Source organism: Halictus rubicundus, chromosome 6 (assembly GCF_050948215.1).
Source record: "Halictus rubicundus isolate RS-2024b chromosome 6, iyHalRubi1_principal, whole genome shotgun sequence".
NCBI lineage: Eukaryota > Metazoa > Arthropoda > Insecta > Hymenoptera > Halictidae > Halictus > Halictus rubicundus.
In genome coordinates, this window is record NC_135154.1 from 13678034 (window position 1) to 13694662 (window position 16629).

Genomic DNA, 16629 nt, shown 5'->3' on the forward strand with positions numbered 1-16629 from the left:
AACGTAACATCATTTTGTTCGATACTTTCTCGAGTCTACACTTATATATTTCCAGAAGCGTTCTTATATAAACACTTTTAAGCTCTCGCGTTTTTGTTCAATAACTTAAAACTACACAACATTTACAAAACAACCTCTCTAATAAATCTAAAATTTCTAATTCTAAAACACCTTGCAACATCACATCAAACACCATGGATTCGCATAACCCTAAGGTGAACTTTCAAAGTATTCACTTCCACCGAATTGTTAAGTAGAGATCTACTTCCAAGTTGCAACTTGTTGGTAGAATAACAAAATTTTATCGATGTCTTCAGATACGTCACTGAATAAACCAGTAATCGCCAGTATAAATTTAAGTAGCAATATCTCAAATGGTCCATGTGAGGGTTAGGATTCGCACGGCCGCGTAGAATAAGGTTAGTTTTTCGACAGCGCAATAATCCGAACGGTCAACGAGACAATTCCAGATTCAACAATGTCAACGAAAATCAATACAAGCATGGAGAACTCGCGGACGCCACCGGGGTATTTTCAGCAGTTGCTGAATTATCTTTTCGCTTCCGCGAAAAGAAAACCGCCTGCAGGTGCTTCTAGAATCCAGGCCGGAAGTACACAGGAGTCGCAGCTTTCGAAGACGGTCGTAAAACGCCCCGCGAGTTCCTCGATGTTTCCTTATCCCCACCGCTGGTACCATCTACCTCTAGTTCCCATTCCGCCGCTAGATGAGAAAGTTCAGTAATCATATCCAAGGAAAGTCTAAAGCATTCGAATAGTATAACAACAATCAAAGAAACGCATAGAGGAGAACCAAAACAAAACTACAATGTATATTACTACTCGTATACATATAAACTCTATAAGCCTATCCGTTACCACCCTGCAACTCTTTTTCCAAAGAAAGTACCTGAACCAGGCTCTTGGTTCACGTTTCGAGTCTAAGGTCGTAGGAGTGGGCTGGTCAGCTATTAGGACCACAAGCGTACTTCAGAGGTTTCCAACGGACCAGAAGGATCAAAACTGTGAGTATTTTCGAAACGCATTTCAAAGAAGCAAACCTGGTGGCTCATAGGAGCGCAGGGCGCTCATAGCATTCGTAGAAGCGTAGCTTCTGCCTAGGCGCGGCGGCCTCGTCCAGAGAGCAAGGACATTCATTGGCCACAATTCATCTGTCGCCCGATGCCTAACCAATCGTAAAACCGGACTGGCTCTTTACTTCCGTCGCGGAGCCACGTGTGTTCGTCTGTCCTGCTGGTATACTGTTCTTTGTGTCGCGGCGCAGGTATTACGCGTATATTATTAGCCGCATACGGCTGTACCGCGAGTGAGCGGGTTTAAACGGCCGGTACGCGTTAGTTTCCGCGGTCAGAATCATTGGCGCATTCCCGCGCCAACAATAATCGGCCGCGTTCAAACTTATACACTGCCGTGCCCGGCTCGTCTCCCCCCCCACTCCCCTATGCGTACAATGCGACGGTCAAACATTGAGAACAACAACAAATACCCGGGCCCCGGTTCAGTGTAATATTCATAAGATTTCGTCACTTCGGTCTGGCCGGCACACGCAGCCGTGTGCGACACACACCGTGGCTGTTCCCAACGTAAACGGTGCAGACGAATATCGCGCTTTACATGGCTCGCGGGCTCGTCCTCGCGAAAACAACGAGCTCTGCATGACCGACCCGGTTGTCGATCGGCCAGCGGGAACGGGAACGGATTTCTCGAACACGCTCAACTTCGCCCTGATGCCTGTGGCCGGTGTACCTGGATCCTCGACGGGCTCGATCGAAGTTCGACTCGGTGCTGCTGTTGCCGTTGCCGGCCTGGAACTTTCACGCGAGCGCGCAAGAAGTCGAAGTTCTTTTCCATTAAAAACACGCCACCGAGAGAACGGGCATGTGAGCATAATCCCAACGAACAATGAACAGAGAGGGACGCGCCGCCGACTGTTAGGCTAGGAAGAAGAAAATGTTCACCGCGCCTTCGCTTCGCCTCGCGGTGAAAACGACTTCGCTTTAGAACTGCTTCGCCATCGGCCGCGCGATACGCCGTACACTCCTCACGGAGCCTCGGGAGCTGCCCAAGGAATGTCGCGCAAAATTCGCGAAATTCGCCGGCCGACCAAGCAATCGGCTGCATCGGCCGATGCTATGTTCAGGCCGGTGTCATTTCGCGATCGGACCGCGCCGGTGATGCTGCCCGTTTACCCGGTACCGAATAAAAATGTTCGCGGTGAATTTTCTTAGGCTGCTTGCCGTGTGGTAGGTGGCGCGCCGGCATCCGTGCGGCGTTGTCTGCTCCGCTCGTTGCTGGCTTGCGAGAGCCGAGGCCTTCGGCCGCTCTTATGCTGCTTGCCGTATACAGGCTGACAGTCAGTGGCGGGTTTCGAAGCTAACGGCGTTGGGAGGACTCCCTCGTACTCGGGGGCCCCGGTATCTGCGGGTTCCCCGTTTCACAGCCTCGAAATCAAAATCGAGTTGCAACTTCGGCTCGATATCGATCGTCTGCAACTCCGTTTTTCAAAACTCCCGTAACCTTCTATTTTCAAAAATTCTTTTTTTTAACGTACATAAATTTAATTTTATTAACATATTTTTATGTCCCCTAATTTCGTATACACTTGTCGCTTTGTTTGAAAATATTTTGTTAATTAAGAATTTTTCTTTTTTTCTTTTTAATTTATTGATCTAGAAACTTATAGCACTTCTCAATGGAATGTATAGATGATAACAGCAGTTTTGAATATTTTTTTAAGTTAAATTTCAGATTCGCAGAAGCGTGTGGTTGCACCGCTTGACAAAGTTGCTGATAAACGGCGCGAGAAGTGCGAGGTCCGCGAAATAGTTCTCGGTACCTATCGAATGGCCTAAGTCATTTTGAGTTTTTGCGCCGGATCAAATTTTTCATCGCTCGTCAAACCATTCTCCCGTAACTTTCATCGAGCGACGTCCGACTATCGCGCACTTTCTCGCGCCAAATTATTTTTCTCATCGTACAAACACTTTTGTATGGAAAACATCTCTGCCCAACAAAATATGTTGTATTCATCCTACGAATGAAACATGTATTTATTGTTATACATACACACACACATGGAGTCCAATTATTATTCTACAGAAAATATATATTTTTAATTGGTTGATAAAATATGTTCCACATCATTGGAAAAATTATGGTAACAGAACCTCTTGATTTTTCGTGTTGCAGTATTTATTGGAGTTGAAGTGGTGATTGTTCGTGTTTTTCATATAAAATACAAGTCATTAATCAACGAATCAGTTTGTATAGAGAAGTATTGATTCCATTTTGAAACTGTGGGTTTAAACAATGGATATCGTTTCTATGAGCTACCTAAATGGCGTAAACAATCCGAGGATATTCAATATTAATTATACAATTAATTTACGTGGCGTGAATAGAACGCGGCCCTTCCGCTCGTACGGAATCCTCCACAGTTTCGAACGTCGACAATATTGTGCTATTCGCTTTTCGGGGTACAATGGCTTTTAAAAATAATTTATTAAATTCAAAGTCCAATCGACCGCGCGGTAAATCATCGAGACACAGGACTGTTTTAATTTGTTCGTTTCGATAGGTACATATATTGAAACAATTTAGCTAACGCTCTAATGGATTCATATTGTTGGCGGCGCGTAACAGCGAAAAAAAAAAATTGTTCGATCAACCATCTAAATCATACGGTGTCCCGTCGAAAACCATGAATCTCATTGTGCACAATTTCGTGTAAATTAAACACATGGGCAAAGCATCGGTCACCGTCGGCTACATGGCCAACCGGTAGCGTATAAAAATAAATTCTGAAACTTTCTTCGGGAACATTAAAGGTACCCGCCGCGCTCCCGTTATTACAACTTTACAGGCTGTAAAATAGCCAGGACCCTTTAATTTACGTTCATTCACAAGGTCTCTCTTTCATGAACACCAGAAAATATGAACTGGCGTATGTATTTTTCAATCCCGCTAAACGCAAATACATACAACTTAGCGTATCAGTTATATAATAATCGTTAGAAATCAATCTGTACGATGATCGATAAGTCACCGTGCGATCAGGGATTTATACAGTGAGTAATTCGCTTTAATTATCATGTTAAAAAGTGTGGATATTTGTTCAGCAGCGAGATAAAAATTTTATTTCACCGTAAGATCGTTCGTACAGGATCGCTCGAAGTAAACACGAGAATAAGGACGGGGGCCTGGCGCGTCGGCGCTACGGTCCTGAGCACCGTGCCGTCGTGCTAGAGTGCAGGTGGGCCGAGGTCCAACGGAAACGGCCGAGCGCGCGCTCGGGGGAAAACCGAGCGGCGACACTCGGCGAGTACTGTTGTTAGAGTATTCAGTAATGCTTTGCATGGCCAGCCAGTCGCTAGTAGGCTCGTCGGTGAGAGTCGTGTCGTTCACTCGAAGTGATCGTGTGGTGTTACTCGACGAGCCAGCCAGGAGACGGTATACCGACACGCGAGGTATATTGAAACGGCAACGAATGTAATCCGCAACCGTGAGTGCATTTCGTGAGACTGTGAGAGAATAAACGAAAACGAACAAAGCGTTATATTATCAAAACCGGAGCGAACACCGACGGTGGGGCTTCGACTTCACGTACTGTTATTTCACTGAAAACAAAAACCATCGAGCCACACTGTGTATGGTACACAAGCGACCCAAGATGCTGTCGTCAGTGCCAGCGAAATAATAATGTGGTGCGACGTTGGTCAGGTGAGTGCAGTGCTACGTCAATCCCTTTCTTCGCACACTATTTTTTTTTTCTTTCTCAAAAATATTGTGTCCGAAAACCTGTGAGGCCCGCTCGCCATCGAGACACACGTTCTTGCACGGCCAGCCCGAGAGAGCGTTACGCGAATTCGACAGAACGTAGTCGGCGGAGTGTTGTCCGTTCTCTGTGAAAAAGTCTCCCAGCACAGCTCCGTTTTCCAAGTTCGGTGTTGCTCCATCGGGGGACTCGATCCCTCGGCCGCATGCGACGTCGTGCCCAGTGTTTTCAGTGTGTGATTTTTTCTTGTTTCACGAGTATTCCCTCGGATACGATCGGTTCTTGCCTCGGACCACAGAGGAGAATGGTTCTCATTCCCGTAACGCCTTTCGACGGCTGGCGCACACGAACAAGTCTGGCAGCGACCACGAGCCCGGTCGAAACTTTCCTCGAATATTCCTCACGATCTCTTCACGAGACCGCTACGAGTATACGCTCCGATCGCAGAATCGTTCTATCGACAAAGGGTGTGCGAACACCACCGTCGAGTAAAACCATCCGTCGGCACAAAGCCGCGGAATCGAGCGCTCAAAAACTCAGCTATAAAAGCTTAAAAAAAAATATACATATATATATACAGAAGAGAAAATCGCAACGGTGGTTGCTTTCTCTTCGATTCGTAGGGTATCCAGGATTCGTGTCCCTGGAAAACTCGAGTGCCGTCAGAAACGACGGCACGATCGTTGCATGGGAACAGCGATGGTTTCACGGGGTTAGCCGACGGTGTTCACGGCGCCGGCTAGAAAACGACACACGGCGGTGCATTGACGTCGGTGGCGAAGTGTCAGATTTGACGCGTGGTAACCTCGTGTTCAGTAGTTTGAATTCGAAGCGATCCCGCGTTTCCTTGGGCTTGGGGACGAGCGGCGGTGGCCGGGGGGAGGGAGGGGGAGAACGAGCGGTGACGGCAGGCAGCAGTGGAGGAGAAGTAGAGGGGGGGGGCAGAGGGTGACGAGAAAGGCGGAGAAGGGGGGCAAAAGGAGGAGGAGGTGGCCGCGGCTGGATGGCGTAGATGGCGAGGCCGAGGGGGCGATCGAGGTGGCTGTGGTAACGACGGCGGGTCGTGGGTCGCCGGTCAGGGTGGGGGGAGAGAGAAAGAAACCACTGTAGAGAAGGAATAAGAGGGAACGACGGGGAGAGGGAGAGAGAGAGCGAGAACGACCGTAGAGCGACGGAGAAAGGAGGATCGAAATAGGAGCGAGCGAGAGAGAGATAGAGAAAGGTGACCGGAGGCTTCGAGGCTGCCTCTTCTTTACTTGGCCAGCGCTGTGGAGGAAACCTAGCGTCGCTACGGCGCGCTCCGCGAGGAGCGAGGAGAAGGGTACGAGTTCGCTAAGTGACGGGGAGGGGGCACGGTTATGACCAACCATCAAGGGGGCAACGTCGTCATGGTTACCGCGACGACAACAACCCGCCTGTTCCAAGGGATGTTTTTAAAAGCATATATTTGCTTTTTGCTCTTTTTTTACTTGACGATCGCGTGGTAGCGATACCAACGATTTATTAGACCTTTTTCACTCCCCCCCGCTCTTTTTACCTTTAACCTGTTAACCGGGGAGACGAGTTAACTCGTCCTCCATGCTCGTCTATGATCGTTCCTAGTTTTCATGGGGAATTCTGCGATTTGACGCTAGGCTGCATACTAGATACGTAGAAGTTACACCACTTTGAGGTATCCGCGTCTTCTGCTATGCAATACTGGCTAGAACATGTTCAAACCATGCAACTGCCTTAGTTGCAATATACTCCAATATTCCAAAAAATCGAATTTCTTAAGCGCATATTTATTGGCTGTTACTACAGATCGTGTGTACGTGTATAGTGGTTATTTAGTTGTTCTCGTGTGGGAGTTGATCGATGGATAGTCGCATTAACCCTTGAATGGCGGAGCTTGGGTCAGTTTTGACCCAAAGAATAAAAGTCGCCAGTTTACGGTTCGATTCCTAGCGAATCCACTAGGAGTAATACAAAGACTGTTGTGTCTAAAAAGAGTAGCTCGAAAAATATGTTTCAAAAATTACCAAATAATGCACACAACTGTTCTTGAGGAATATAAACTGTGCGGTTATGAAGACGATCCGCCATCCGAGGGTTAAATGTATAATTTGCACAGATCCGTCTCTGCAATCGTCTCTCGGATATTGATAAAATTTCGCAAATTCGTATTCCACAGTCGAATCTTCTCTACACAGTCGATCAGACGAAAGTAGTGCTCCCGCAGAGAGGATCACGCGGCATTTCGGAGTTCGACATTGAAATGATGGAATCGTGGACGGTATCTGAAATCGTTGATCCTGGTGAAATGCCAACGTAGAGTCGCCTGAAATCCCCATCGTTGCGTCAGACATGTATAAAGTCAATGGTGTCAGAGTCGGCTGAGCCGGTATGACGTAAATCTTTTGCATTACTCGTTTCTTTTTTTTCCGTAAAATATGGTACGTGTTTAGCGATTTCGACAGTGGAGTTATAGTGTAGTTTTCAATCTCCTAACCGTGTGATCCGAAATTGGCCCCAGTGTACCGTGCGAGGGAACGAGTAAACTTCCAAATTGATTTTTTGATAAAAATACCGGTGACTCTGTGTGCGAATTTCAATATTTTTCGTATCTATTGGTGATAGCGTGTGAGGAGAGACGAGCAAGAGTGTCCGTCGGACACTTGCAACGCGCGCGTTTCCAGCAGGTTGCGGGATTCTTGTTAATAATTTGAAACGGTTGCGAATAATGCTCTTCGTTGTTCGTAGAATTTTCTGTTGCGCGGACAGGGGACGTTGGAATCATTTTTATCCAGTGAGAGATCAGTGCGATATTTCTTTTGCGACATTGCATCAGCGTTTTGGAAGGTGCAGTAGCTGCAAATTGGTTTCTTAAATGTCCACCGGGCACCAGTATAAAATTATTTTATAATTACTCGAGTATCAGTGAGTTATATGAACAAAAATAAGGAAAATGGTATTGGAGTAATATAATGTCCAGATAGAAGTCGTTCTAAAATAAAAATTGAAGATCTCGCTTGTCGCTCTGTATTCGTAGAATTTCTATTTCTTCAGCAAAGACGAGCAGCCCTACGAGAGGGTTCATATCCTCCATGACATGACCTTTCAAAATCGTCACTATCTATTACAATTTACGAAGAAACATAGGACATTGTTTCGCCGCTAGTTACATCAGAACATTCTCAGTGAACAGGTCTCGTTTCCCTCTGTCTTCTAACAACACCCCTCGCACCTAGCCCTTGCACTCTATCGAACCTGAAAACTCGAAACCTCTAGCCGGAAACACACGATCCAATCACGAGTCGCGAGCCTTTCTTAAAAATAATTAAATTATCGTGTCCGAAGTGGTAGAGTCCCTTGTGCGGTTCTACAGAGAAATCGGTGCGCAAAGGGGTTCTTTGAGTCGCCTGTGCGGGCTATCATAGCGATCGCGGAAAAGCCGTTGCAGCGGGTAAATTCGCGGAAAGACGATTTCATCGAATGGGTCGGGGGTTGGTGGAGGAGGATAGAGTTCCTGGCTCTATGTCGCGGTGGTGTTGCTGCTCGAGGAGGAGCACTTCCATCGGGGAGGGCCAGGACAAAGACTCGTTACGATGACCGAACGGCGTATGACGTCGAGGTGCCCGACGGTATAAAGCGAGTCCGAGTTTTCCCCCGTTGCCCTCCTTCCGTCGTCTGTCCTCCGCCTCCTCTCTTTCTCCTCCTCTTGGCCGTCGTCGTTCCTCCTGCGGCACATCGAGCCGTTCACCCACCATCACGGGTCATTAACGAGAGAGTTATCGACGCGCGATCTGTCAATAGGCTTCTCCCATTCATAAATTCGCCCGGCGTGTGGCGGCCGCATAGTTTTGCCGCGAAAACCACGTGGCGGCGGCGTCGGTGGCGCGCAATGTCCTCTTCGCCGTTGCACCGCAACGAACCGAGCCTCTACTACGTGATTTACGGGCCGCGTCCCCGTTTTAAATGCATGCAGAGCAACCGTGCGTCGTGCATGTCCCTTTCTCCCGGTCCCGCGCGCAACGTGATGCCTCCTCTCTCTCTCTCTCTCTCTCTCTCTCTCTCTCTCTCTCTCTCTCTTTCTCTCTCCGGCTCGTCTTCTATTCGTGTGTGTGCCTCGCACACGTGTATTTCGTCTACACATGGAACACACCACGAGCGCGACCAGCGTGGGAGTCGAATGCCTTCGGAGAACCCAGTCGCACGCCACACCGCCAACCTCGGTCCATGAGAACGCATCCTAAACGTCTGATCGCCCTTGGCCGTGAACACCTATCCAGAAATCGTGTTAGAAGCCTCCTATCTAACGTTCTGCTGGTACGGCCCCTTGACGTAGTCAGCAGTTGGCTCTACAGGACGTAATCAGCTTCATTCGCGAGAACGCATCCTGAACGTACGATCGCCCTTGGCCGTGAACACCTATCCAGAAATCGCGCTAGAAACTCTAGTCTCCTGTAAAACTTTCTGTTCACTCGTCCCTCGAGTCCTCCAGTTACAATTCAGTCAGGGGTCGGCTCCTGTGCCACAGTCCGTTTCACCTGGAAACAGTGAACACACTTAATCCTACTATAACACGGTTAATTCGTTCCGTGCTGTATCCAAGTCATGTTACACGAAACTTGCAAGTAGTACAAATCAAAGGAATGCGGAGGGTTGTTCAAATCTACTAAGCACACGGTGACTGCGACACAAGTACACAATTTAAGGGAAAGTTGTCATTATCTTTGCACCGTGTTGTATCGAAACCATGTCTTCAAACTATCGCGTTATAAAAGGCTTGGGTGTGTAAGTAACTGTTCTAAAGACTTCATCCCTGCCCCTAAACCTTAGAGTTATGATCGAGTTACTCGGTCTTATCGAGGAGTGATTAGAGTGAAGCATGTAACACTCCAAGAACTTAGTTGTTCTATCGAATCTAACCGTTCTATTAGAATCTTTGCTGTAACAGTTGAAAATCTGCTGCAATAATTAAGGATGACTTGAACCACTTAATTACTATCAAAGTCTATCACCTAGATATTAACAGTAGAAACACATAACACTTTCAAAAAGACTTCCGGACCAGGTGCTCGTTAAAAATTAAATTTGTCCACCAGAAAGAAAAGTCAGCAATCAATGAATGTGCATACGTTCTATGAAGTTAACTTGCAAATGAAGGAGGATGACTCTTTTCCGTTATACTAAATTTTCACGGACGCGTGTGCGATGAATGAAAGAGGACAAGGGGAACAATGCTGAATATATTCAACGGTAACGGTACGTTGTCCGGCGTTTCACAGAACATTTGCAAACTGGACTGTCCCATGCGCGTATCCGACCTACGACACTGTTTGGCGTTCGCTGATAACATCGGTGAATCACGAATTACGAATGTTACGTTGTGTCTGGCATCTCCCACTGTCCCCCTTCGATGCAAAGACACCGGCGAAGCACGTGGTGGCGGTCTCTCGTACACGCGCATGCAACCTCGCATTGCACTCTGCACAGTTTTGTTTACGTTACCGCCCCCACCTCCCACCGCGATTGAAAAATTCGTAGCCACCGCCGACGCCGACGCCGACGCCGACGCCGACGCCGCTGCAGCAGCAGCTCGTGTCAACGTAATTCGTGCATCGCACGCATTCCACGTAACGTTCCCAACGATCCGACCTCCTACCGTTTACCGATTGATACCTCGATGTCGAAACAAAAATAAAACCAAACTTGATCTACTTGTCACGCACTTGTCCTGTTTTGAAGGAAGATCACCGATCCGCTTTCGCTACCTAATGGATTTTTAATTACATCCGAAATTCCAACCGGGACTTTCGCACAACCTACCAAATCCTACTGTCTCGGCTGACCTTTCAAAACGCCGCAGACATAGCAATTTTGTTCTATTCTTGCACACTGTTTTTCTTGCATAGGAAATTGCAAATTGTCCAGCAGGTAATCGCTAAGAAGGCTATAAGTTAAACGACAAACGCGAGTCGTTCAACTATGCAGCATTTTTCTCTCTGCCACTTAGTCTCGCCTTCAACAAGTTACCAAAGAAAGAAAGAAATACGACAGCGAGGTACGCGGCATCGCGTGTTTCATTCTCCATTGATAATTCCAAAGTATCTTCTAGCGTAGCATCGCGTTGCTACTTATCGCGGTTATTCGCTGTACCTAATTGTGCAAGCAACATTGTTCTTCCGTGCGGGTTTGTGTATTTCAGTAGCCGCACGCTTCTTCCTGTATCACGGAACTCTGGAAAGGCGAGGGTGCAGTAAAGTCATGATAAATGAATAGGATGATGCAGTGGCGCCACGGTTCGTTCACGGTCGTCTTTATCGTCTGGCATCGTATATCACAGAGAGAAAGAAAGAGAAAGGGAAGAAAGACCTGTTAACGGGGAAATGACTCGTGGAAAATTTAGGGGACCTGATCGCAGGTATCGTTGCGTTGCCTAACGCCATAATAAACGTATTAGCGTTACAAAGAGAAGGACGAATCCCGTCGGTGTAGTGTCCAACGTCGTAGGAATCCGACCACGTGCCATTAACTGGCGGCCATTCACGTTGAAAAGCGGCCACCATTCACGAAAAGTAACCGCCGCCTCACCCCCCGGGACCCTCTTTGTGTGTGTATGCATCGATTCGGCTTCTCTCCACGCAACAAGACGTATCGATAACCGTCGTTCTATTCGAGTGCAACGTCAGAGTTGAGTATCCTTTTGCGGTAGGTTAAGGTTAGACGCCGGAGAAAACTGTGCGCCCGTGATCGACGATGCCTATCCGTTGTCCTCTTCCTTCCCTCGTCCCACCGGCGCGGCGGGCTTTTGTGCGGACAAATTTCACGCCCACCACGCTGATGGTGTCGTAATTGCGAAGGGAGTGCATCGGGGGAACTGTATACGAGGCTTCAGTCTTTGCCGGACTCTTGCGCCCGCTGGATCCTCTAATGACTCTCCCGCCGTTCTAGACCGAAGTAATCGTGTTCAACGAAACGAGACTTCTCCGCTTCTCATTCGATCAACCTGTAAAAAGACTGAGACATCGCCAGCTGTCTAAAGTGTCAAAGTCACAGGCACGGGAGTGAGAAGTCAGAGACCTGCTGGATGATGGAGCAAGATAGGTCAACGACCATGAAAGATGCCGTTCCCTGTTTAGGCGGTCGGGATACCTTCGGATATAATGAAACAGGAATAATGGGACCTGTCCGGCGGCCGCGCGCGTTGCGGTTTCCTCATAGAATCCTCTCGGCACTACACTGTACATGGCTCATGCGAGCAGGTGTCGGCATTCGGGACACTCGACCCTTGTTTCGCCGTCGGCGAAAGCGATCCGACTCCACATTTCTATCGAACGGTTCTCCACCCCGCTGCTACTCGGCCTTGAACCCTTAATCCTTTCCCGTAACCCCCCCCCCCCGTCATTGGTCATGTGTACGTTCCTTTTCAATTTTCCAGGGCCCTTGTATTGTACTTTTATTAGCATCCGCGCGCAGGACCGCTTTTGTTTACCGTCTGACCGAAATTATATCACCGGGGCTCGTGCCGTGGCGCTCATTGTTTTGTAGCTGAATGAGCGAGAGAGCTGCCTGCCGGTGGCTTTCCGCGTTTTTGTGGTCACGAGTGCTGTTCTCGACGTCGATGGAGCTCTACAACTATTCGAACCTCGCTGCGTTCGTTGTTGTTGTTGTTGTTTTTTGTCCACCCTCGATTGAAGTCTCCTTTATCGAGTTTCTTCGATCTGTTTGGCTGGCTTCTAAACGCGTTACAGGATTTCTAGACCAACAAATTCAATTTCGAAATAGGTGTATCGAGTTTGTCTTGTGGTTTATTTCGGGGTTCGAAGCTCTTCAATGGGGAGGATGCATCGGAGGATTTCTGGACCAACGAACGAAGTAAATTGCAAAATGGGTATAGCGATTTCGGGGTTGAAGTTCGTTGGTGAAGACCAACAAAGAAATTAAATTGTGAGAATGATTTTCTGGTTGTCTTTAAACTGTATGGGGTGACCGAAAGATTCCTAATTGGTGAGTGGATGGTGCGTTTTGGTCGTCGGAGTAGGGATGCGCTTCGGTGAAACTATGTTTAGGCTGTAGGATGAATCGGGTGCGAAAGATATGGGAAACGATATGGAAAACTAAGTGTTTGTACAAGATCGCCCTGTCAATGGTTTCACTCACGGAGGTCTCGAAGTGGTGTCCGATGACACCCAATCATTTTGGGACCGTCCCGTCGCGTGGAGTGTCTCGAGTTATTGCGGAGACCTATCCACCCTTAGAATACGTAGAATCTTAAAACGAATTTCTGAAGAGTGTTCGAGTTTCTCCTGAGAAAACAAAGTATACCGAGAACTTCTGAACCTAAATTGACGGCATAACTGAAGGATCCCTGGACGCACGTGTGTCCTGAGAGGGTGAGTCGTGTCAAGTCCTGGGTGTCTTCCCGCCAATCGGCGATAACAGGTAGCCGTTGACGCGCTTGTTAAACGGACAAGGAGAATCCCCATGACATTGGCAGTCGTACGGTTACAGGCTCGCATTCTCACACGAAATGGCCGGTACGTGTCCACAGAAACAATGCGCGACCGTTTACGACACGCGACCAGCGAAACGGGTTCCCGTGGCCTATACAAAAGCGCATTATCGGGTGGTGGCGCTCTCCGTCGGGCTCGCACACCCACGATTACGTTGTAATAATGTATGCCGGGGGTTCGCCGCGGTAGGTGACGTGCCGCGAAGCAACGAAACGGAGGAAGCAACAGCTGACACGATATCGACGTGAACGAGAACAGTTTATGTACTTTCTACGATGAACGGGCCCGCCACCAGACGCGGGAGAGAGAGAGAGAGAGAGATAGAGAGACCGAGTAGAGGATGATCCACGTGTATGCGTGAGAGGTTCTCGCGTTACATCGGGAGAGCTCGTTCGTATATAACGTAAAGTACGATGTAAACACACGTGGATGGCTCGGAGAAAGGAATGGGGGAAACGAGGAGAGAGAGAGAGAGAAGATCAACCGACATAGAAGTCGTCGGAGTGTGCGTCGGTGCATTGTGACTCTTCTACCACCAATCTCCCTCGAACTCGGTACAGCTTCTCCTTTCCCTACCCTCCTTCCTTCCTTCCTTCCATCCCTTTGGACCACCGGATCGTTGTGCACTTTCGTCTCACCCCTCGCGTCGCCCTTCTTGCGATACGCTTTGTCCTCCTCGGAGCTCCATTCCGCGGCTCAGTCGATTTCGGACGCTGGTGAGCGCAGGCCGATGAGGACACCAGCCACGACTTGAAAAAGTTGAAGTCAGCTCAGCCGGTGGACAGCTAACCCTGTTCGACGACGGTGTGCACGCTTTCACTTGTAGCTTGCCGGCGCTTGTTGCAATCAACAGCCTTTCCTTCGTTCTCTTCTTTTTAAATGCTCTGTGAAACCGGTAGATAGCTTCTCTACCTACGAAGCTGTTCCACTGCTACTTCTAACGTTCTCTATTCTACCAACATTGTTTCGAACAACAAATCTTGGTCATCTACTTCCCTAAGGCTTTCCACCATGCACGTCGATCGCCTCTTCTTGTAGATCCGATCCTCTGTCAGCTCTGAGACTCCCTTTTCTACCAACACTGTTTTAAGCAAGGATCTTTATGCGAAAATCTGTATACATTGTACGAAACAGGGGCGAAATGTTTCATACTTCCTTTAACGATTTTAATCAACTGAAACTAAATTGACATTTCCACGTACTTTTAATCCGTCCACCGCCTTGAATTGCGCTCACCCGTTTTCCTCGTGAACGCATAAAGTCCGCAGTCTACTCATCTACATCCCTAAGCTTCTGAATGTACGCTTCTTCTGGAGCTGTTCCCCCGCCAGCACTGACATCCCCTATCCTACCGACAACAGTCTCTCGAGCAACAAATCTTGGTCATCTGCTTCGGCGAGGTTCTAAATGCACGTCGATCTTTCCCGGACAATCTGCTGGCCGCAAAGTGGATCCGGCAGCCTGTAGAACGAGAGAACGCGTTGTTCCATTTACGTCGATCCCCCCACCGCGACTTGCCGAGGAACAAGTACCGATATCGCGTTCCCTTTTCAGAGAAAGAAACACGGATTTAACCAGCTCGCACTTGAACTTCTCGGATAGTCGATAAGAACACGCGACAGGTTCTCTTCAGCACACACACACACACACATACATGTATACGCAGTGAGAGAGGGAGAGAAAGAGAACCCTGGCGGTGGTGGTGGTGGTATGCAGGCACTTGCTAGGCGCCAGTTAAACTCGAGTACACAACGGGCACGTGAGAGTGTGTATACGAGGTTGCCCGTGAATGAAGTCTATTTGCGTACGACAATAACAGGTGACACTCTACGGTTGTTTACCTTCCCTATCGGCAAAAAGCCGGACATGGGAAACCGCGGGGGTGCGGGCGGCCGAACGGGGACCGGCGTGAACGGATTGTCACGGAAAGAGAGACAGAGAGAGAGAGGAAGAGGGAGAGAAGCGAGCAGCGGCAGGAACCACGTGGACGCCGTATTTTAAAGATTGCCACCGGAGTCGGGGACGCGTACCGTGAATGAAGCATGTGCGCACCCGGTATGATCGACTCTGAAACGGGTCGTTGTACCGTCGCGGGTACACGTAACGTTGCACGTGAGGCGTCCCCGATGACGCGTCGCACGCGAACGAGTGTCATCGTTTCGTACGTTTCATTGTTGTGCGACTGCTGCTTATTCCGAATGATTGCGGACGTCGAACGCTTCGCGTCTAGAACCAACTCCTAGACTGCCTGGCCAGAGACACAGTAAGAGAGCGAGTCTAGAACGGTGATAGACCGTCAGAATCCCAGTCATTATCCATCAACAATAGACACAGATGTAGAATCTCAAGAAAAGCCACACTCTCTACAACCGTGCATAGTGCCCTCCTCCGCGCGCGCCAATAACCAATCAGGCCCGAGGTTCGTGTGTCTAGACGTTTCCTCAAGTTCATTCAAGGTAGAGAGGGGATAGTCTTCTGAGACGTATCTCAGAAAAAAACGATCTCTACAAATACAGTCATTTCTCGATACATGTCGCAAATACTTGGCTGATAAAAGTCGCGGAACTATCCCCACTACCGCGGGGTAAACGTAACGCGGGTCGGGTACGACGTTCACGTGGATGAAAGAATAATAGTATCACCTGGACGATATGTGTCGCTGGCAAGACCCGCGTTGTTGACATATATCGAGAAAACACTGTATGTTCATAAAGTCCTCCACATGGACCCAGTAACCAATCAGCCCCGAGGTTTTAGAGCAGTCGTACTCATCCTTTCTTCTCCTCGGGCCACACGTTTGTCAGAAACATAGAGTAAATAAATAAACACGGTGTTCGTGTGACCATAGCCTGAAAATTTGGGAGGGTTGAAAAATTGAAGAAATAATGAATGTAATGGCGGATCGCAGGCCGAGTATGGCTGGTCTGGAACGATTCTATCCCGAGATAAAATCGGCAATCCCCGATCCTCATCGTCCGATCCGTTAACAACAGAACCACACGTAGAATCTCAGAAGTAGCAGCAGTGTCTACGAACGTGCTCGTAAAGTCCTGCACGTGGCCCCAGTAGCCAATCAGCCCCGAGGCTCATTTATCTAGAACGGTGATAGATCGCGTCAGTCTCTGATCCTCGTCATCGTACCCATTGACAATAGAACCACGTGTAGAATCTCGGTGTAAGCAGCGGTGTCTACAAACATGCTCATAAATTCCTCCTCCACGTGGACCCAATAACCAATCAGCCTGGAGGTTCATGTGTCTAGACGTCTCCTCCTCATCTCTCCAGCAGACTGCCCCGGCCATGTAGCTCGGGACACGGCACGCGTGCAGACACCGTCCA

The 16629-nt window shown here is 48.5% G+C and overlaps 1 protein-coding gene across 2 annotated transcripts in view; it reads left to right on the top strand.

Annotated features, from left to right (window-relative positions):
• Positions 1 to 4368: 4368 nt before the first annotated feature.
• The window catches only part of Tara (SERTA domain-containing protein 2 taranis), a 49735-nt gene continuing 37474 nt past the window's right edge, over positions 4369 to 16629 (top strand). For both annotated transcript variants that reach the window (XR_013082487.1, XM_076790066.1), the window contains exon 1: positions 4369 to 4737. Coding sequence is in view for 1 of the 2 variants with exons in the window: in XM_076790066.1 (XP_076646181.1) it covers positions 4717 to 4737 (21 nt within the window). In the remaining variant the exon portion in view is untranslated. The remainder of the gene's footprint in view (positions 4738 to 16629) is intronic.